At 52.2% G+C, this 23,380-nt stretch overlaps 1 protein-coding gene across 1 annotated transcript in view; it reads left to right on the top strand.

Moving 5' to 3' along the window:
- Positions 1–23,380, top strand: part of BMP7 (bone morphogenetic protein 7) — an 88,044-nt gene that overhangs the window by 11,905 nt on the left and 52,759 nt on the right. Inside the window, exon 2 of the mRNA XM_082743641.1 lies at positions 20,645–20,837. Coding sequence (XP_082599767.1) covers positions 20,645–20,837 — 193 coding nt within the window. The remainder of the gene's footprint in view (positions 1–20,644; positions 20,838–23,380) is intronic.

The following is a 23,380-nucleotide window of genomic DNA, read 5'->3' as shown; positions in this document are numbered from 1 at the left end:
AGGACCAATAACTCATCAATCTCCAGCCCCACAAGAGCGACGGGGACTCAGCTGGTGAGTGAAAACCCCAAGCAGCCGTGCCTCGAGACCTTTAAAACTCTTTCTGCCCCGTTCATAAGATGCCCCGTGTGAGGCAGACATTCATTTATGAGCACGAGAGACAGGACGGGGAGGTCGTGTCAGGTCTTTCGGTTTTCCTCCCGGTCCTGAACTTTGTAAAATGCCCCCCCACCATCTTCCCCTCTCTCAGGTTCCACTGTCTGACTGACTTGACCTAACATTTGCTGAAAGAGAAGCCCTTAAAAATGGCAGTGGGGCCCCCAAACCTTCCAGGGCTAGTAAACGTTTATAGGGTAGAGGCACCAGTTGGTCATTTCCTTTAGGAGGAAACAATAAATGAAGCGACTTGCCTTATACCAACTTGAACCCTGAGCTCCTTGTCGTCTTAATATGCTTGGTGGTGGTGGGGGGTGGGTGGGAAAGAGGTTCCAGAAGTCTCTGGTTCTCTTGTGGCTCAGCCCAAGAACTGGGAAATGCCTTTTCTAGGTAGTTTAGGGCAGAGTTTCCCAGCCTTGACATGCCTCCGTTTTTAGCCAGACCAGTTCTCCGTTGTGAGAGCTGTCCTGTGTGTTACAAGATGTTGGGCAGTATCCCAGGCTCCTACCCGCCAGATGCCAGGGGCACCCCAAGCCAACGCCGTGAGAGCCAAGAACGTTTCCCAACATTGTCAATGTCCCCCCGCCCTGGGGTGAAGGGGGGGGCAGGGAGCAAAATTGCCCCCAGTGGTGAACCGCTGGTTTAATGTAGCTTTCCTCCAAGTTGGAAATTGATTTGAGAGCCTTTGGTTCAAACCATTGGTACATGGCAATAACTGGGGGAAGCCGGCTTTTCTAGACGAATGGATTATTTTCCGGCTGGAAGGAACACAGATTGCAATCAGAATGTGAGCCTTCTGCTGGGACACAGCGCGGCCTGGGTTTGCAACATTCTAGGGACAGAGATGGAGGTCACATCTCTACAGAGCAGCATCACCTCCTGGGAACCAGAACAGTCTTCCAGTGCCTTTTGCCCCATGATACTAAAAGGTTATGAAACACACTCACCAAAGTGGTTTCTCTTTTTTTGTCCCTTGGGAGGAATTAGGGCAAAAACCTCTCTTACCTGGCCTCCTCTGTCTGCAGGTAATTTACCGGGGGTGGTGGGGAGCACAGAAGCCACGTGTTGCCATGGCCATGGCCATGGTCTGTAGCTCTCTCCAGACCTGCTTCCAGCAGGGAAAGCTGCTGGCTTTGGATCACGGTCCACAGGCCAAATTTGAACCTCCGTCTGTGTTTGCACAGCCTGGGAGCAAGACTGGTTTTTATGTAATTTTTTAAAGGATGATAAATGATCAAAAGAAGAATACTAGTTCACGACATTTGAAAGTTAGATGAAATTCAAATTCCAGCGTCTGTAAGGCTTGACTGGGGACATGAACATTGATGTATTGTTGGCGTCTGCTTTCCCCCTGTGGCGGGAGTGGGGTCACTGCCACAGAGTCTGTGCTCTCCAGAGCCTTGGAATACTTCCTATCTGGTGGGTTACAGAGGTCTGCCCGCGGTGCCTGGGGAACTCAGTCAGTTCAGTGTCTACCTTCGGCTCAGGTCATGATCTGGGGGTCCTGGGATCCAGCCCCATGTCAGGCCCCCTGCTAGGCAGGGAGTCTACTCCTCCCTCTCCGTTTGACCCTCCCTCTGCTCTATCTCTCTCTCTCTCACAAAGATAAAATAAAATCTTAAAAAAAAAAAGTTTGCTGACCTTTCGACTGTCCCAACCCTCTACCTGGGAAGGGATAAAAATGAAAAAATCCCGAGTGTTACTCACCCCCTCTTTGTCGCTCTGCAGATGATCAGCGACACAATGCACCGTCTGTCCTGCTGGCCATGCAGAGGGGCTCCTCCTCGCTTGAGGAAACTCTGATTTACGCAGATTGCTCCTCTGATGGCTTCTCGGCCTCTGGACTGGGAGGTGTGCACCGTGAATCCCTATGAAGGCGCTTTTAGGCTCCTCCTAAATTTGCTTGGTCCTTGTAGCCTGCTCTCCACACCCCACCTCCCCAGTTCTCCTCAGACATCTCAGGTGGTTGTTAGGACCAGCTCTGGGTCAGAACCTTTTGAGTCTAAATCCCACTTCTGCCCCTTGTAGCTTCGTGAGCTTGGGCGGGTGATAATACTGTGCGTGACCGTTTCCTCTTCTGGGTCAGTTGCCGGGCCTGGCTCCTGGGCAGCTGAGGGGGGTCCCCTGTGCGGAGGCAGGAGGAGAGCCAAGCACGGTGCCCGAGGGACGTGAGGTGCCCAGGACCCTTCTGCCGACAGTGATGTGGTCACTCCTAGTGGGGGCAGCTCCTCTGGGCATTCTGGGCAGGGGACACCACCGGCTCATTCTGGGCAGGGGACGCCACCGGCTCATTCTGGGGGTGATAGCGGGGTGTGCGTGTGTCCCCCACGCTGAGCTCTGCAGAGCTGGGGTCTGCCGCTAGCTGTGTAGCCCACAGAGAGGCAGGAAACTTGACGGTGCTCACAGGAAACGATCAAACCGGGAAGCTGGTTCCCTTAGGACAAGTCCTGCTATCCAAGCAAGTTGCCTCTGGCTGGTTCCAATCTGTATTTATCGATGCAGGTTTGAAGGAAACACCAAACCATCATCAGACCTGGCGCCAGCTCAGGGCACCAGCAGCCCCTCAGATGTACGCACTTACTGTGGGCAGGCCCACTCTTCATGAATTAATGAAAAATTCACTGTAAAATTGCACCTGTATTTGGTTTTTGATTTTTATTTTTGGAACTCCATTGATATAGAATTCCATGGGGTGGCATTTCCTGTGTCCCCTCATTTTTTGATCTGAATACCTGACATTTCTCCTTTTTAAGTGAGGGCCTCTCCACAGCAGCCGTTAGTTAGCACGATTCCCACATTTGTTACTACGCATGAGGAGAGGGGAGGTCAGGGAAGACCAGCCACTCGCCCAGCTTTGGGGACAGTGTGTGACCTCAGGCGGGTCACTGGAAGCACTCAGGGCCTCAGTTTCTGCCTCAGTCAGCTTGGACCAGAATAGAGTACCTTACCCTGGGGGGCTTAAAGCCCAGACATGTATTTCCCCACAGTGCAGGAGGCTGGAGGTCTGAGTTGGGTTTGTCTCTTTCCCTGGCTTGTGGACCCGCTGCGAGCATCCTCGCAAGGCGGGGAGCTGTAGCTCCCACCTCTTCCTCTTCCCGTGGGGACACTGGCTCCCGCAGGGGACCTCAACCCTCATGACCTCATCTAAACCTCGTATCTCCTGAAGACTCATCTCTTAGTCCCATCATTTTGGGCTTAGGGCTCCAGCAGGTGAATTTGGGGGCCCAGTTCAGTCCCTAGCAGTGTCCCTGTAAGGTGGGGTGGCTCAGACCTTGGGGCCTGTGGGACCAGCCCAGACAGTAACAGGGAGCTCTCAGCAAATGGGGACCCCTCCCGGGGGCTGCCTTTGGAGCACTCTTCTAGGCCCTTCCGTGAGCCTGAGCAAGGTGATGGGTGAGCCCCTGATACGCTGACGGGTCTGCAGGCAGCAGCTGTCCGGGATGCCTGTGAATCCCTCTCCCAACCCTGCTCGGGGCCCTCCTGTGTGAGACTGCATATTTGTAGGTGACTTCACATTTTAAAAATTATACTTTTTTTACTCAACTCCCGTTACAGATTTTTTAAAAGGTGCATTTATTTATTTATTTATTAAGATGTTATTTATTCGAGAGGGAGAGTGAGTGAGAGCAAGCGAATATGCAAGTTGGGGGAGGGGCAGAGAGAGGGAGAAGCGGACTCCCCGCTGAGCAGGGAGCGGGACATGGAGCCCAATCCCACGACCCTGAGATCATGACCTCAGCCAAAACCAAGAGCCAGACGCTCAACCACGGAGCCCCCCAGGTGCCCACCCGCCCCCCTCCTTCCACTTCACAGGTTTTGACAAGAGGCATGGGCATTTGAAAAAAAGTGTGATGTTGCTGTCACCTCTTCCAAGGGAGCTAGGCTGAAGGCAGTGCACAGAAGTTGAGCAGAGTGAAAATTATCCTTGAAATCCCTTAAGAAGCCACACCAGAAATACACACACTGTGTCTTTGGGCGAAGACCCGGGGCCAGTTTTCCTGCTTCCATTGCACATGAGGGGAAGTGCTTGGTTAAGGTTCAGGGCCCATCGTGGACTCAAATACTTATCTTTAACTACTGGCACCGCCCTCAAGGACGGTGGATGCTGCGAGGTCTATGCTTCCCAAAGCCGGCTCCCTGCTTCAGTGGAAAGGAATGATGTCTCATTTAGAACTTGTTCTAAGTCTCAGAACACCTGCCTATCAGTGGGTTCAGTGTTAAAAACATGTCATTATCTCCCATAACAGTAAGAAATGAGGGAGGTGATGCCAAGTGTGGGGTAGTAGCTCAGTGATAATCACTCAGGTATATGTGAAATGTATGCCTTACCTTCAACCATCCTCAAAGTCCTCATGCCCATTACCTCATGGTTACAAAATGGCTGCTATAGCCCCAGACATCACATCCTCACACAATTTTATGTTCAAGGCAGGAAAAAGGGGATAGGTTCAAAGAGCTCTCCTGGATTGCCTAGCTCTTCATTTCCTACAAGCCTCTAAAAAACTTCTCTTTAAGTCCCATGAACCCAGCTGGTTCCTAAGGCCAGCTTTTGCTGCAAAGGAGGGTGGGAACGTATGAAACTGGCCTCTGGCCAATACAATGGGAGGCAGGAGAGGGAAAAGTGGGTTGGAAGTGGTTGTGGGGTAGCCACTTTCAAATTATTTGAATTGTTTCTCTTTGTTGTCCTTGCCTGTGTGCTACATAGTTTGATTTACAGAAGTTATTTGCACGTGTGATTTTGCTCCTCTATGTGACAGAAAGGGAGGGGCCCTAAGCTGGTTTCTGGTCTCCAAATAATAGTGCGGCGTGCTGACGTGAGTTCAGACCCTCTGCAGCTCACCAAGACACTTGAGCTTCTCTTTAAACTCAAACCTGTAAGTCAGTACAGCTTCAGTCCTCAGAGGACTCTACCCCGCAGCCAATTGTTTGCAGAAAACAAACTTTATCAGCTCATCCCTCCTGATCTCCTTAGACAAGGGGCCAAAGTATTTGAAAAGACCTAAGAAGGTCAGGAGTCACTGTGCTCTGGGAGGAAGCAGAGGCTGGGCTGGGCTTGGTCTGAGCTTGGCTTGGGGGACAGGTGGCTCCTGTTTCTCTCTGGGTAGAGAACGAATAGATCAAGATACTCAAGGCATCGGAAGAATCTGTGTCACATTGTTTGCTAGGCGAGGGTGGGGAGCTGCTGGGGATGGGGAGGCCTGCCTGTCCTAGTGGAACCCTGTGTGTACGCTGAGAGCCCGAAACAACTTATTTCCAGGAGGTGGGCTCTGGGCGCATGGGTTGTTTCTGCTAGTTTGCAAGAGACTAAGGTGTGAGGATCTGATTACATCCTTAGGTACAGAATTGAGGATCGGCGGAAAAGGAGGCAGAAGATATTTTTAGGGATTACTTTTGGGCAGCGAGGGTAACAGAATTCTTTGGTTGGGGGCAAAATAAGTCTATTCAAACTAGCTTAAATGAAAAAAAAGGAAATCAATGCATCCCCAAACCTGTGGGCAGGATGCGCCGGCAACTTGCTAGTCTGTAGAGAGTCCAAGTGTTATTTTCTCTGTGTCCCTCATCTGTCCCTACACAGCCCTCCTGCCTCTCTGCCCCACTGGGTTCCTCTGCTCCCCTGCTGATTGGCAGAAAGAAGGCCACCCACGGCACCTTGTAATTACAGCTATCTGGCTAGCCACACAGTTGCTTTCCCAGCTTTTTCCAGCAGGTTGGAATGGCCACAAGGATGCTGTCCTAACCAGTGAGACATAAGAGGAAATTTGCTAGGGGAGGAATGGGGTAGGAGGTGGTTCATCTGAAAAATATTTTGCTTCCAGATGAGTGACAGCTGAGCAAACAGAACTCTCTGTGCTCTTCGTCTTCTTTTTTTTCTGCCTTGAATGTGGTTCTGTGAAGATGTGATGTTTGGAGTCATGGCAGCTGTCTTGTGATCATGAGGCAACATGTAAATATCAACAGAGCCAGAGACAGAAGAAACTTGGGTTTTTGATGACACGACTGACCTACTTCACCTAATTAAAATTTCTGGGAGAGACTCTTCGACACCTTGAATCACGTGTTCATGCATGTATCAGTTGGGTCTAGAAGGTGGGTCACACTACATAACTAAGATAGCTGGGAGTCAGCTTCTGCTCCCTTGTAGCTGGGTCGGAGAGGGGTTGGAGATGGCATCAACTATTCAATTAGAGCTTTGTTAACCATCATGATAATAATCTAAGTCGGTGACATGTGTCAGGGGCTTACTGTGGGCCAAGCATCCTCATTCTCTTTACCTAAATTAACGTAGTGAATTTTCATGAAAACCATTTCAGGTGGGGACCGTTCTTATCCTTCCTGTTTTATAGACCAGAGAAACTGAGCACAGAGAAGTAGCTGGTCCAGGATACACAACCAGGAAGTGAATTTAAATTTGGAGGTCCGCTTTCTGAGCCCTGCCTCTTAAACTTGGTCCTGAAGTGCTCCTCGGGCTCAAAAGATGGGTGTGGAGCAGGTCAGTAAACAGCAGGTCATTTGTGAGGGCAGGAGGAGGCCACAGAACTCTGCTCTAGGGATCATCCCCCATTTCTTTCCTTTTTTTAAAAACAAAATTAATTAATTAATTATTTTGACTGAGAGAGAGCACACAAATAGTCAAGAGAGGGAGAGCAGACTCCCTGCTGAGCAGAGAGCCCGATGCGGGACTCGATCCCGGGACCCTGAGATCATGATCTGAGCCGAAGGCGGAGGCTTAACCCACTGAACCACCCAGGCACCCCATCATCCCCCATTTCTTTGATGATCAGTGTTTCTGAAACCCAAATGTCTTAAAATTGATAGAGATGCTTTGCCCCCAAGAGCTGCCATGACATTAATCACGGCTCTTACAATAGAGGGCATATGGTGACAAATACTTCTTGTGTTGAACGGAAGGGGAACAGAGCCAGCCCACGTTTACTGTGAACATGGTTTATTGACATGGAAACAGGACGGGCACAGAACGGCGCTCGAAGCCAAAAGCAGAGCACAATCGGCTCCTAGGACCCCTGGCGTCTTCCCGGAGGGTGACCGCTGTCCTAACTTCTAATGGCCTAGATTTAGTCTTGTCTGTTTTTAAATTGTTTTTAAGATTTTATTTATTTATTTGACAGAGAGAGAGATCACAAATGGGCAGAGAGACAGACAGAGAGAGAGAGATGAGGAGAAGCAGGCTCCCTGCTGAGCAGAGAACCCAATGCGGGACTCGATCCCAGGCCCCTGGGATCATGACCTGAGCCGAAGGCAGAGGCTTAACCCACTGAGCCACCCAGGCGCCCCTCTTGTCTGTTTTTAAACTTCATATACATTGAATTGTGCAGGAATTCTCTTAAGTCACTACTGGTCGTTTCCAGTGATTTGTAAGATGACCCCACTTCGAACTGTTTGTGTGAGCTGGAGACTCACTCTGTAAGTCGTCAGCATCTCTACTGACCACGTGTCAGAGATTTCCAAGCCATTCTTCGGTTTTTGATGATGGATTCTCCTTCCCTTACCGGAAATGGGTTCAGGGGACAACAGTGTGGTTTTGAGGATGTTTTGGTAGTTCAGCTTGGGAATCCCAGCTCAGCTTGTTGAAAATTCGAAGATCGGGGCATCTGACTGGCTTGGTCCTTGGAGCCTGTGACTCTTGATCTTGGAGTCATGAGTTTGAGGCCCTCGTTGAGTATAGCGATTACTTAAAAATAAACCAAAAAAAAAAAGCGGGGGGGCTCCTGGGTGGCTCAGTGGGTTAAGCTGCTGCCTTCAGTTCAGGTCATGATCTCAGGGTCTTGGGATCGAGTCCCGCATCAGGCTCTCTGCTCAGCAGGGAGCCTGCTTCCTCCTCTCTCTCTCTCTGCCTGCCTCTCTGCCTACTTGTGATCGCTCTCTGTCAAATAAATAAATAAAATCTTTAAAAAAAAAAAAAAAAAGGAAAAACCAAAAAAAACCCCCAAAACTTGAAAATGTGATATCAAGTGGGTCAGCTCTTGAGGATTGTGAGTTTTCCAGCAAACCTCCCCTGCCAGTCCCCGGGACAGGCTTTGCACACCCCCCACATCACCCTGTGTGCAGAACGAGTGCACATGGCTCTGTGGTGTTTCGGTTCGGGTACAGGGCTTTGGAGAAACTCTTATTTTGAAAGGGAGACGGGAGCCCAGCGTGAAGGAAACGCAGAACAATGTCTTCCTTAGCTGCACCTGCACAGCCAGGGCCTAATGAGTTTGGGTTGATGGAACCCAGACCTCAGGAAGGATTATAAATTCTCATTTGATTTGATTTGCTTCTAAAATACCTTAAACCAGCTGTGCCTGCCCAGCTGACCCAGGCGTCTGTGACTGCTCTGGGGGAAGGTCTGGAGAAGCACCCTCCTGTCCCGCAGCAGCTCCTCTCGCCGCCGCCAGCCACTCCTGGGGTCTTCTCTGGGCAGGGTCCCCCCCTGCCCCCGCCATGCCCCGTGATTGCTGCCTTCTGTGTCCTCAAATTCTCAGGGAGCCTCATAACCGAAGGCTCCTTCATGTCTCCATTTAATAGAAGGGGACGCTGAGCGTCCCAGAGATGGATTAACTTGTCCTGAGTCCTGCTGGCGATCGGCAGAGCCCATGTTCCAACCCAAGCCGTCAAGCCCCCTGGCCCACCTGAGCCCCAGCTTTCTACGGCCTCTTGAGCTGAGTGAGGCAAGGGCTCCCGTGGGGGAAGTTTCTGGACACTCTTTGCTAAGATACTTGGGACTCTGCCACGGGCCACGCAAGTGGGTACAGCAGATGAAACAGTGGCAAACACAACAAAACAGTGACAGCTACTGTCTTTCAGGACCTCCCTGTGTGCCAGCGAGCCAGACAGCCCCCGTGCCAGGGCTTCTCGAAGTGGGGTCCCCAGACTGTCAGCATCTCCTGAGAGTGTGTTAGAAATGCCGGTTCTTAGGCTCTACCCCTGAATGAAAAATGCGGGGCCTCCGCCCTGTGGTCTCTGTGTGAACCAGCTCCCAGACGGTTCTGGCGCACACTGGTCTGCAAATCCCTGGTCTGTTTTGACCCACCAGCAACCCCGCGGAGGAAGTATTCCCATCCTCCCGTCTTACAGGGGAGAAAGAAGTAAGTTGCTAAGCCCCCCGCGGGCGTCGGAGCCAGCCTCCCACTCTAGCCCCGCTCCACGGTCGAAGCCTTTGTTCTGTGCCCTCGCTCAGTTTGTGTACTCTTGGTGAGGACGTAGACGAGAAGACAGGTCGTAGACAGGTTAGCGGGCCAACCAGTACAATAATCAGAGCAGTTAAGTTCGGGAGGGACATGGAATGGGCTGGTGGGGAGGGGCTGTGAAGGGACGGTGGCCCTGTGGGACTGTGGCCATCCACTTGAGCCCAGCTCAGTGAGAGGGAAGGGGCTGGGGTGCCGGACTGGACCTGCCGCAGAGCCCCTGCCCTGTGTTCTCGAACTTGATGTGTCTGCTGATTATTCCGTGTGATGTCACTCACCAACGGACAGGTTCCCGGTGGTCCTACCCCCAGAGCAGGGGGCAGTCATCATGCCCGTTTACAGACAGAACTGAGAGCCTTGGAACCACCGGCGTCCAGCCCAGGCCTCACACACAGCTCCAGGATTAAATTCTCATTGCTTCTGTGGCATTTCTCACAATGGAGATGACTTTGGTGGGCGGCGTGGGGGGAGGGGACCCTCCCCTTGTGCCTCTGAGAACGTGTATTCGGACCCTGGCTTGCGACAAGCTCTCCCTATATCTTGTTGCTTTAAGAAGCCAGCACAGGGATGCCACAGAGCATTGCTTTAAGTTCCCCAAGAACTTTCCACTATGACAGACAGGTTCTGCATCTGTGCTTTGCAAGGCGGGAGCCACGAGCCCCATGTGGCCGTTTAGATTTAGATCGAACACCAGAGCACACTTAAACCACCTCCCAGCCACACCAGCCGCCTCTCAAGTGCCCAGTAAACATATGTGGCTCGGGGCTGTCACACCAGAGGCATGGATGTATAATCCCGGTTTGGAGGTATTAGGCTGAACCATCGATAGGTCAAAATCAGTAGAATGTGGGCGACTTTCTATGGTATGATGTAATGGAAGCTCAGGCAAGACCAGGGAAATCCATCCCTTTGTTACAGAGGGAAGAACTGGGACCCCACCCACCTCGCTGAGAGCCCAGATGCGGCCCAAACCCAGGTTCCCAGACTCTCTTGAGGTTTGACCGTCTGCTCGGGGATTCTCAGCTGGGCATGACTGACAGTGGGGCTGGACCATTCTCTGCAGGAGGGGGGCTGTCCTGGGCTTTGTAGGATGTTTAGCAATGTCCCCGGCCTCCACCCACTAGACGCCAGTAGCACACACCCCCTGAGTCCCGGCAAACAAAAATGAATCCAAGCATTGCCCAATAGCCCTCAGTGGGGTTTTGGGGGGTGGGGAGGAGAAAATCACCCCTAGTTGAGAATTACTAGTTGAGCTGAAAATAGTACCTAGCTTCCATTCTTTTCCCTCCTTTGTAGTTGGGGATGGGGTTGGGACCCAGGGATCCCTGCGGGCTGGTTTCCTCCGTCCGCGGAGATGGGCTGCCTGTGAATGAGGAATGGCTGTCCTTGGTCGATGGCAGAGAGATCGACATTTGCTTACAGCTCATTTTTCTTTTGAGCTCTACCAGCGTCTGGGTCTTTTTAGGCAAACAACTGGCTTCAGCCCTAGAGATAATTAAACCCATCTTTTTTCCCCTCTCTCCACCCCATGCCCTAAACCCTTTGGTCCATTCAATTCACAATGATAACATTGTTCGAGCAATACTGTGCACATGTTGACATGAAGTGTTTAATCTTGTGGTACAGTAATTCCCCTGCCCCCACCCTAACCCCACATCTGTGCCGTGGCACCGATGACAAATGCGGGGCCTGCCAGCGGCCGCGCCTCCGCGCCTGCGTCTCTGGCCATCTAACAAGGAGGCAGTGTCTGCGAAGACCCTCTCGGAGCGCCCGGCGCTGGGACTCCAGGTGGTCTTGTTGGCAGCCCAAGTATTTGGTGGAAAGTTCGAGAGTTGAAGCAGCAGTCCAGGGGCAGGGAGACAATGCTGCTTGTGTGCCCTCCGCCAGGCAGGGCCCTGCCCCCAACCCCGATGTGGGGGGCTAGGGAGGGCAGAGGATGGGGAGACGGATGAATGCTATGCCGTCTTCAAGCTGTCACCCTGTCTCCAGGGCGACTTTGACCTTGGGCAGGAGCAAAACTTGCAAAGGAAAGAGGCACCTGAGTCGAATGCAGTCTTTACTCTCCGAGTGCAACTTTTAAGGTTACTCTTGGGTTCACATGTGTGCCAAGAGCTTCCGATACTCTAGAGTTGTCCTTACCTGATTGTCTCCGTGGCTATGACGTCTGCGGTGGCGTCCAGTGTCAGGGAGCAAGTCGGCATGGCGGAGTGGTGAAGACCATGTGGGTATTCAGACCAGCCGTGTGGCTGTGGGAAAGTCATTTTACGGCTCTGAGCCTCAGTGTTTCCATCTGCAAAAGGGGCACGATTCATGTGCCTACCTCTGAGTAGGATTTTTACAAGGATCAGTGAGATGTCGTGTGTGACACATGTGATGTGATGTTCAGGACAGTGAGAGGGCCTTTATAGTTGTGACTCACCCCCATTCGGGTGGCTACTCTCCAAACAAAACCCAACCTCAGAAAATAACAAGTCAGCACGTGTTGGTGAGGATGTGGAGAAATTGGAGCCCTTGTGTAGCGTTGGGGAGGACTGTGAAATAGTGCAGCTCTGTGGAAAACAGTATGACAGTTCCTCAACAAATTAAAAACAGAATTACCCTATGGACCAACAATTACTTCTAGATACAGACCCAAAAGAATTGAAGGCAGGGTTTCAAGGAAATGTTTGCCTCCCCGTGTTCATAGGGGCATTATTTATAGTAACCAAAAGGTCGAAGCAACCTGAGTGTCCATCGACAGATTAACAGATAAACCAAACATGGTCTGTACACACAACAGAATACCGTTCAGCCTTGAAAAGCGAGGGAATCCTGACAGATGTCAGATGCTCCTGTGTAGATGAATCTGGAGGACAGGATGCTCAGGGAAATAAGCCAGACACAAAAAGATCAGTGCTATAGGATTCCTCTGGTGGGAGGTCCTTAGAGGAGTTGAATTCAGAGACAGAAAATGGAACTGTGGGTGCCAGGGGCTGGGGGTGGAGAATGGGGGCTCGTTTAATGCATCTTTCAGTCTTGCAAGATTAAAAGAGTTCTGGATATTGGTTGCACGGTGCTGTAAATGTATTTAACATGACTGAACTACAAAAATGGTGAAGATGGTAAGTCTTATGTATATGGTACCTCAGTTAAGAATCAAATAGAAAAAACAGTAGCCATTAGCCAGCTCAGGGGTCAGGCAGCTGACAGAGTTGCAATTCTTTCTTTTTTTTCTTTTTTTTTAAAGATTTTATTTATTTGCCAGAGAGAAAGAGTACACACAAGTAGGGGGAGCAGCAGGCAGAAGGAGAAGCAGGCTCCCCGCTGAGCAAAGAGCCCGATATGGGACTCGATCCCAGGACCCTAGGATCATGACCTGAGCTGAAGGCAGATGCTTACCAGACTGAGCCATCCAGATGTCCCCAAAGCTGCAATCTGACTGGGCTTTTATCTGTCTTTGTCCCACTGCACGAGGACAGAGGGCTCTCACACCTCTCTGGGGTGGTCAAGAAGGGCTTGAGGGTGTGAGGAGACACGGAGATATTTTCTTGGGAGCATCTGTTATTTTAGACTCTTACGTGATAGTCCTTTCCTTTGCCTTTAGGAAGGTGTCCTCTCTTCTGTAGCAGACCTGTGTCAGCACTCGTGTTCCCGAAAGAACATTTTCCTGTTAGAGTACTTGGGTATGTCTGGTCCATTTTCCAGAGCTCCCAGTTTATGTCATGCCCCTGCCAACTTTTTCAAGCTCCTTCATCTCGCCATGTAAATCTTTGAATGAATGAAAAGTCATCATCAAGGTTCACATCCTTGAAGCTGTGGGGCCATAAATTGCCTTCCGACAGCTGCCTTGGTCACAGTCAGCTCCAGTGAATTCTGGCATGTGCCAGAACCTTCTGGATGAATTGCATCCATGTAAGAAAGAAGGAAGCCTGAATTGGAAATTTTGGAGTTAAATCAGGATTGGCGGGAGGATCTGGGACATGGAATCTTAAGCAGTCAAGGGTCCTTGAAAGCTCAGTTCTAGCTTCTGGTTATATTATGGTCTTTGGTTGGTTCTCTTGGTTCCCAGAGCCTCATCGTCATGAAAGGGGTTCATAACTGGAGCTTTGGGGGACCAGTCTACTTCCTCTGCCTTTTCTCTGGGGCTGGTCAACCTCCCACCTTCTTCAAGACTGCACTCAACACTTTCCCCGTGAACTCCCTCGTACCTAAACAAATACACTGGGGTTTGCTAGAATAAACTAAAATGAACTGTTCCTTTAGGGACTGTGTCTCCTTTGGCCCCATTGCCTGTTACCCCTCAACTCTTGACGTGGAAATGGTCAGATGCATATACTAAAGATGACCATGCTCTCCTGCCCTCTGACCTCCTGCTTCAAAGTATTTACCCAATAGAAATGTGGTCACCGAGAGGCACACGCAAGGATGTTCCTCATAGCCCAGTTTATAACAGTCCCAAACGCGAAACTATCCAAAGGCCCATCAGAGAATAGACTGGCCCACTCACGCCATGGGGTTCTACACAGCAGCAGAAATGAATGATCACCACTACAGACAACCAGCCGGACACAGACACAGAAGGGTAAGCGCTCGGCGGGCGAACTGAGTCTGTGGCATCAGGTGTTGGGCTGGCAGTCACCTTTGGGAAGGAGCGGCTTGTGTCCAAAAGGGGCCCCAGAGGTATCTACGGTCAGAGGAATGAATGTACCGTTTCCCGTGCTGGGTATGTTTGTGTTGAGATAGTTAATCAAGCTTTGGTTTGTAGCTTTACTGTATGCATGTTATTTAAAGGCTAGAAGGAATTTTCATGGAGAGTAATATATTCAATCCAGTCGCCTTATGGAGCCCTACGTGTGTCAGGCTGTGCCGGGCACTGGGGGTTCATGATGGGGTCAGTCATTGCTTTCTGCTCGGTCAAGGGGTCATCTTGGGGATGACCTGGGTGGCTCAGGTGTTAAGTGTTTGCCTTCGGCTCAGGTCATGGTCCCAGCTTCCTGGGATCAAACCCCGCATCGGGCTCCCTGCTCAGCGGGGAGCCTGCTTCTCCCTTTCCCACTCCCCCTGCTTGTGTTCTCTCTCTTGCTGTGTCTCTCTCTGTAAAATAAATTTTATATATATATATATGAAAAGTGGAGTCATCTTTTGTTTGGAAATTATCCAAGTCTAAAGAATGCAGCTTTCCTGGCAAATGGTCACTTGGAGGTAACCACAGTCGCCTGGATGTGTTTCCCCGCCCATCCATTTCCAGGTGTGGAATATTACTGGGCTCGTGATTATTTTGTGCAGAACAGCTTTGGTTGCAAATGGTAGGTTGCGGTCTGTCAAGTTGCAAACCCTCACTCCAAGTGAGCTTCAAGGGGACTTGTTTGAGGGGTTCCACGTAACCCACAGACTGAAAGAACTGAAACCCCAAATTTCAGGAAGGATGGGGACCCCCCCACCAAAGGATCAAGCCTGAGAGGCTTCCCTCCTCAAGGCTGGTGTCCGTGCCCCGCTGCCTGGCATCTTCCTTCTCACGGGCCAGCTTCCTCTGCACAGCAGGGGCACGTGGCGGCCCACAGTCCTAACTTACACCCTTAGAGTTCAAGGCAGAGACGACAAACAGGGGCTGTTTAGCAGCAGGTGTGAGGAAAATAAAAAACATCCCGCGTTTGGCCCAGCTTGGGGCTTGTTCCCTCCCATGCCTCAGCTCTGTATAAAAGGGTCATGGGACAAGATGGTAGCTCCCTTGGGACCACGTGGTGTGACAGAGAGAGCCCCAGTGAGGCTTTCTAAGAGAAAGAGGTGGTACAGTCACATCACCTACTTGTGACATGACAGCGAGTGGTTAGTCCTGCAGCTTCTTTGCCTGCCCAGCAGGAGCAAAAGAAATACGATACCTTCTATGCCTGTTTTCTCGCACTTGTAAGAATTTATTGTATTCTGGGGTGTATGACTAGTATGGACATAGTATAAATATATTGGGGCACCCATATGCCCTCATTTTACAGGGTTAAATATAGTTCTACAAAGCACGATTCTCAATACCTATGCTTCGGTGCTGGTTAAATCTGTGCTGCCCCGGCAGGTCTACAGGGCAAGAACCATTTGGTTATCATACCCCTTTGTTCAGAGGACGCTAACTTAGTGAGAGCTATGCCTGTCCCTTCTGTGTCATGTCAGTGGGAGGAGGCGCTCAGATGCTGAGAGGAGGCAGAACTCTGGGGCTGTACGTGAGGCAGAGGTCTCCTCTCGCATGTCCAGGGGTCATGGGAGGGGACGCCCGAGTGGGTGGCTTCCGGTTCCCACCTGCCTCTGCCCTTTATGGACACCCTCCAGCCCAGAAAGACCCCTCCCAGAACCAGCTTTGGGGTCATTATCCCAGGCTTTTGTAAAATGACACTAGAATTGGCTCTGGGGACAGTCTTGGGGCTGGTTGCTGTCAGGATGGTGTTTTCCGGAATCCATTTTCTTTGGACTTATCTTTTGGTCTCGGGGATTTGGGCCCTTTTAATCTTTTGAAGATGAAAGTCTTCGTTAATGCCGTGAGCTCTCTTAGTCGGTGGGGTGCTGGAATGTTCAGGGCGGTGCAGAGAAAGCTGGTTTCCCAGGGTCTGGGTTGTTTTCGGAAAGCTTCTCTTTATGGACAAAGGGAGATACCAACTCTAGACAATTATTGAAAACCCCAAGTCCTGGGTAATCAGGTATGGTAATGTAAGAAAGACGTGGAAAGCTGTATTTTCTCCCTAAAAGTACATTCTTCTACCTACTTCAAGGGTGACAGTTGAACTGCTTTGACCCCTGAGCTCGAAACGGTGTGGATTCCCTGCTGTGGAGTGGCTTCTGTAAAAATGGAAGCCTTGGAGGGATGAGATTTGGAATTTGGTTTGGACTTTGAATTATGAACTGCTCTTTTAAAAAAAAAAAAGACTGTCTTTGATAGATTACAAAATTATTTTTAGAACCCACGGTGATGTGGTTCAGGAAGAGCAGAAGGTGAACGTGGTTCCTACTGCTCATTGTCTTAAAATAATTAATGAAGGCGATGCCTGCAGGACAGAAGCTGTCCGGGAGAGCCTGCAGATGTTTGCAAGAAATTTACCCTGACGCTATGCATATATCTTGTTAACAAAAGAAACCTTACAGCCTTGGTATCTTAACTGTCTTAACAGTTAAGATACGTTTTATCTTCTACATTTAAGAAGTTACATATACACCTGCTGCTACAGATTTATTTTTGTGATTATGTGTCAGTGTTTTCTTTCTTCCCTGGGTGTGACTTGAATGGTTGCACCTGTGTTAATGCCCTGCTCCTTCAAACATTTCTTTAGTGTTACCTCTGACTGTGATACTTTTCAAATACAGTTGTCATAGCCGAACTATGCAAATACCCACCTTCGAATAAGGCTTCTTCTGCGTGGATGGCATTCTCTCACCTCCCTGTTTGAGAGGCCCCATGACAATGGCAGACATGAACTTATATTGCCATAAGTGCCGACTCTGTACAGAGAAAGAGCCACTATCATTATCCTGGGACGAGGGGAGGCATGCAGAGGTTAAATCACTCGGCTGAGACCACACAGCTGGTAGGGACACAGATTCGAGCTGAGCGCACTTGGCTTTAGAAAGGTCAAGGTCAAGAGTGTGAGCTTTGGAGCCCAGGGACGGACCAAACTTGTGACTTGTGACCTTGAGCAAGTCACCTGCTTCTCCGTACCTCAGAGTCCTCATCCGTGAAATGGGGATGAATCCCACCCCGCCGGGCTGGGAGTGTTCAGAGCAGGAGCCGATTCAGAGCAAGTGCTCCCTGAATATGCCTTTTTGTCCTTCTGCGTTGTTCACCTTCTTCATTGTAAGCGGGGGGTTCTGCACCCCCATCTCTGAGGATCCAGGACTGAGGCAGATGGAGACTTTACGTGGCCTGTCAGCTTGCAGGGAGGGAGGTGGCCCATGGGATGCTCCCCTGTTCTTCCACAGCTCCTGGGGACTTTAATGGGACTAAGAGGATGTTCGAGGAGTGGCCAGAGAGTCGGGGGGAAAAGCTAGCTGTTCACAGGGGAAGGAACCACAGGAGGATGAGGTTTTCAAAGGCAGGAAGAACCAGGTGCTGCATGCTGGTACCTGGAAGACTGGCAAGATCATGGCCATAAGACAGCCTTTCCATTTTGTTAGGAGATGGTCCTCGGTGACCTCAGGTCGGGGGGTGCTGCGGGGCTGGGGGGCAGCTCAGGAGTGGTCATGGCTGCTCACTCAGTGAGGGGGCCCAGCTGGGGGACTGCATAGGCTCGTGCACGGACTGCTCGCTGGCGGGGAGCTGCTCTCCAGGGGTGACTGCCTTACTGCCTTCAGCCAGGCCCTTGCAAAAAAGCCCTTGACGGCTCCCAGACTGGGCCCATCTCCCTAACAGGATGAACTTGTGTTTCTCCACCATTCCTCCTGACACCCTCTGAAAAAGCTCCCAGGGCGATAGTTGGAGTGAACGGCTCGGCAATACGACTGATGGGGAGCACACACAATTCCACTTTCGCCCATGCCTCCCCACATTCACCAGATACGGGGCGCATGGGGACCAGAATGCCCTGCTCTGAGAGCCCCGAATGGGAAACGACCCGAATGCTCACAGACTGCAGAATGGACATGTGTATCGTGGTGAAATCCACGCGGGGACTATTGCATGGCATCAGGGCTGGGTGGCTGTCCCCAGGCACACAGATGGACCACACGAACACTGTTGAATCAAAGAGGCCACGGACAAAAGAATATGTACGGTGTTATTTCCCGTTTGTGATATTCTGAAACGAGCAAAACCAACCTGAGATTTGAGAAGTTGGGGGAGAGGAAAGGGGAGCTGGCGACATTCTGTTTCTTGGTCTGGGAGGAGGCCCCGTCGGGACACTCGCAGCAACACACACAGAAGCACACACACGCATTTTGCGTGCACTTCGTATGTACGCTGCGTAGCAACGAGAAAGTTCTGACCACAGGCTTAAGAGCTGCCCTAGCAGAGCCGGAGGCGTGGCCACTGAGAGGCGTGGCTAAGATTTGGCGGGGTCTGGGTTTGAGGTCCCGCTCTGGCCCCGGGCAGGGCAGTCAGTCCCTCTTGGCTCTTAGGTACGTCCCCTACCAACGTGGCATTGCACTCGCCTCTTAGGGTGACCTGAAGATGGCGTGAGAAGGAGGACAGAGGCCTGGCCCCGGGCATTAACACAGTGAGCAACGCAGGGCGCTTTGCTCTGCTCCCTCATTCCGAGGTCCCCTCCTGGGCTCAGCTGACCCCCACCATGGGCTGCACTTCCTAGAGGCTGCCACAAAGACCCTTACCCTACCCGCTTTCTGCATAAATCAAAGCTGGGGACGCCCCCATCAGCATTCTTTGTCCCCCAACTTAGCCTTTCCCTGAGACTGGGTCAGGAGGCACGTGCTCCGGGTGGGGGGTCAAGGACAGAGCAAGTGAGGAGGACACGTGCAGTCTTCAGTGACCACAGGATGTTTTCTGGAGAGTTCATTCCTGTGGCCAGCTCTCCACATATGGCCCAAGATTCCAGCAGCTGAAGACGGGAGGTCACTTCCCAAGATCTCCCCAGAGGCAGCGTCATTGCTGTGCCTAGCCAGAGTTCCCTGGCCTTGAAGACTTCACCTGCCCCGTCTGCCCAACAGGAAACAGCCTGATGAGGATAATCCGTCTCAACCCCAGCCCTCATCCCAGTATCTTTTAGAACTATTATTAAGGTTTAAAACAGTTCTGTTGTTGTTGTTTTTAAATGCAGGTCTGTAGGAAGGGCTATTGGGCTGCCGGTATTGGGAACAGTTTTCCTCCAAGGTGTTCATGTCCTGCCTGCAGCTGGGCAGCCCTGACTCTGCCTGAGAGCCTCTAGGCCTTAGGAAGCTGAAGCCAGAGGTGGAGCTGGGCACATTTCTCCTCTATTTCTTGTATCCCTGGTCGTCCCCCCACCGTAGGCAGGAAGCAGAGATGGGGCTGTGTCTCCCGGGAGAGGAAAGGCATCTGCAGATGTCACACACTTGCTTGAACTTGGCCCTTCTGCATCTTTCCAGCCCTTGATTCCCAGCTTCATCCTTGCTCCGTTTTGGACCAAAGGATACATGAGCCTCGGGAATCACAGGCCCCTTCCAGAAACACTCCTTTGGGGCTTACATCCATTTAACATTTATTATCGATGAAATGGGCATAATCTCTCAATCCAGTCTCACTGTCAGTATGAAGGAGAAGAGTTGAGGCCTTTGCCTTGTTTTATCCTGAAGTCATTTTATTTTATTTTATTTTTATTTTTTATTTTTTAAAGATTTTACTAATTTATTTGACAGAGAGAGATCACAAGTAAGCAGAGAGGCAGGCAGAGAGAGAGGAGGAAGCAGGCTCCCTGCTGAGCAGAGAGCCCGATGCGGGGCTCGATCTGTGATCATGACCTGAGTTGAAGGCAGTGGCTTAACCCACTGCGCCACCCAGGCGCCCCTCCTGAAGTCATTTTAAAAAGCCACACCCCCGACCTTGCTGTTCGCTGCTTTTTCTGCTTTTAGTCTAAGGCTGTGGTTGGAAACTCTGGCGGTTGTTAGAAACATCTGGGGTGCTTTAAGAAGTACCGGTTTTTGGGCCCCCTCCCCAAAGATACTGAGTCAGTTGGCTCAGAGGGGGGTGAGCACAGCCCAGCCCCCCATGTCAGCCTCCCACCCCCCATCTTCAGTGATTTCGCTTCGGGAGCTTGAAATCGGCCAAAATGGAAACTGACAGACACGACCGATAAGGTCCCAGAGACCCAATTCCTCAACATTGACCAGCGCACCACTGAGACAGGGCGTCAGCGTTTTCCCACAGCCCCCATGGTGATTCCCACCTGCTGCTGGGGCTGAACACCATTGGGCCTCAGGGACCCCATGACAAGCAGAGTGAGGTCTGTCTACACGCGTCATAGCTCACCGTTGTCAAGCCCTCTCAGAGGTGTTAGTTTTCTTAGCTCTCCCAACAACCCATGCAGGATAATGATCCTCATTTTTGGATAAGGAAATGGAGGTCTAGAGAGATTAGCAGGTCTTGTGCAGGCCTGCCAGTTAGTGGCTGACCCTGGATTTGAACCCAGGCCCACGAACCAGAGTGTGTCCAGGGCCTCTGGGATGGCTCTGTCGGTGCCCCACTCTTCCCAGAGGGTTGATGCCGAGTCACTGCTCTCGTTCAAGGGGACCACAGGGCCAAGGCTGTGTGTCTCCGGGCTTCCGCGGGGCAGCGTAGAAGGGGTGGTGAGCACCAGGGTGGTGGGCTTGGACTCTGCGGCGGGAGAGTGAGAGCCGGGAACTAATGAGCCCTTGGCGTGGCGTGTGCTTCCTCCCTCCAGTGGAGCACGACAAGGAGTTCTTCTACCCACGCTACCACCATCGGGAGTTCCGGTTTGATCTTTCCAAGATCCCGGAAGGGGAGGCTGTGACCGCAGCCGAATTCCGGATCTACAAGGACTACATTCGGGAGCGCTTTGACAACGAGACGTTCCGGATCAGCGTTTACCAGGTGCTGCAGGAGCACTTGGGCAGGTGGGTGCTGGGACCGGTGCCGGGGAGGGGTGCTGAGCTGCCCTCAGCGGCAGAGGAGGGAGGGAGTGGTGGCTGGGCTGGGGCCGGGGCGGTCGGGCCATGTATGTCCCGGGCTGCCAACCATGTGCCGGGCCCTACACTGCACCGTGAAGCCCAGCACATGACCTCAGACAACCAGTGAAGGCGGCGATCCGTAAGAAAATGGGATCAAAACCCCAACCCAGAAATAAACAGGCAGAGAGAGAACTCGGCCTTCTAAGAATCACGAGGTAGGGAACCCAGATCTTGGGTTGGAAGACTTGACTGTCTGGAGACCCTTTGGTTTCGAGGTCTCCTGAGAGGTCAGGAGGCTCAGAGATGGGCCAGAGCATGGAGTGAGCATATCGGTCCTTCCGGAGGTGACTGTGACACCCCCCCCCCCGTCCCCCCACCCCGCCTCAGTGGGGCTCAGGCTAGTGGACTCCTGTCATGGCTGGATGCCGTTCCCCAGTAAGGCATGGCGGGAAGTTGCTGTGGGCGCCTCCTGATGGACAGTCCCAGCATTTGCAGTGGGAACGGGGACCTGTTACCACCCTGGGGACAGAGGAGACGTCACCACCTCCTTCAGGGGTCATCTTCTTAAAGACTAAGACAACCAAGCCTCTCTTTCTAAGGGTTTCCATTGTTTTGCATTTGTTACCTGGTTTGTATTCCCGCAGCCCTGTGGGGCAGCCGCTCCTCTAGGATGCGGGGAGCGTTAGGAGCTGAAAGCCGAGGGTGAATCATCTGCCTGCTGCCACCCAGGGAAACAGTGGCCAAATTAGGACTTGTACCTGGGTGTACAAAAAGTAGTTCTTTTGAAAAGACACTTTTGCGTAGGTAAGACCGTCACATTGTCACATGGACAAGAGAACAGCAGCTACAGTGGCCAGGAAGACTCCATCCCGGCTCTGCGCCCTGGGGCCCACCCCCAGGATGCCTCTGCTCCCTGTTCCTTGAGGTTCTCCACCTGTGTGACAGGCGGGAGGCGCGTTATTTTTGTGGACAACATTATTTCACACCGGCGCGTGTCCGTCAGCTACAGCCCCGGAGATAGAACCGTGGGGTCCGAGGGTGCACACGTTGGTAACGGTTCGATTTTGCTGGACGGCTGTCCTCGGAGGTTGTGTCAGTTTATAGCAACAAGCCAGGGGGAGGCCGATCTCCTGTGTGTCACAACATCATCTCTGATCGAGCTGTTTTGGTCTTTGTCAGTCTGATGGGCGGGACCAAGTCTGCACTGAGGGCCCCGGCTTGTGTGCACGGCCCCACTCGCCCTACAGGGAGGCCAGCAGACGCTCCTGGAAGGAGGCTACCAGAAGGAGGGTGTACTGCGGGGGAGGCGGCGAGCGGTCTTGGGAGGCACCTCCGAATCCTACAATAGGCACTCCGGCCCCCCAGTGAGCCCCGACATCGGTGCCCTGCCCCTCAGACCGAATATAGGAAGAAGGGTGGAGTTCGTTTTGGGGCGTGACACCCGTTTGTTTGCTCGGGACTCTGACAGACCCCTCAGGACTCCTGAACAAAAACATGTTTGACTTTTCTCCTGAAGGCCGGCGAGGACGCAGGTACCACCGGCCATTTGTCACCAGCGCCCGATCAGCTGCTTGTGCCAACGCTGAGCCGCACTCCCTCCCCGCCCCTCCTGGCAGGCTCCCCACACCTGCCTCAGGAGCGTCCTGCAAGAGGCTTCACCTCAGGAATGGCTGCTCCGAGTGGGTTTGGCTGAAGAGAATGCAAGGGTTGGCTGGTGTCACCTGGGCCGCTCTTCTCCGAGTTTCCTGAGATGCCGGGCAGGAAGGTCTTTGCCCTCCCTGGCCACTGCAGTGTCCCCAGGGTTGCCTGGGATGCGGCCGCTTCCCATGAGGGGCGTCGCCACCCATCGGTCCCTGAGAGGGGCAAGCCTGGTGTGACAGGCACAGGACCTCCTTTGTGGGGGTCCGAGGCCGCTGCACTTGGAGAGAGACGTGTGAGCCCAGAGATGGGTTTCGCCCACCCCCCTGCTGAGCACCCACGGCAGGCGCTGGCTTTGGAGCTGGTCTCTGGGGACATTGGTGGCTGAGGAGAGGATTGGTTTTCCGGGGCTGTGCTCACAAAGTCCCACGAGGTGTGTGGCTTAAAACCATGGAATTGGGCTCTCGCAGGGTTCTGGGGGCTCGGAGTTGGAAGGCGAGGTGTCGGCTGCCTCTGAAACCTTTGAAGGGCAGGGGTGGGCTTCCTTCCTGCCTCTTCCAGCTTCCAGGGCTGTCTGTCCATTGTCAGTGCTCTTGACTTCTAGCTGTCTGTCCTCTCTCTGCTCTCTTTCCACGTGGCTTTGCACCCTCGAGGGACCTTCTCTTGTGTGCCTCTCTCTTCTTGGAAGGAAACCGGCCATCTCGACCTCGGGGCCCTCCCTGCTCCCATGCGACCTCACCTGACTTAACCAAGCGAATTAATCTGCAGACACCCTCTTTCCAATATGGTCACATTCACAGGTACCTGGGGTGGGACTCGAGCGTATCTTTTTGGGGGGTGCACTCCACCCC

This window comes from Mustela nivalis, assembly GCF_964662115.1.
Source record: "Mustela nivalis genome assembly, chromosome: 8".
Lineage (NCBI taxonomy): Eukaryota > Metazoa > Chordata > Mammalia > Carnivora > Mustelidae > Mustela > Mustela nivalis.
Note: the sequence above shows the minus strand (reverse complement) of the source record. Positions and strands in the feature narration are given on the sequence as shown.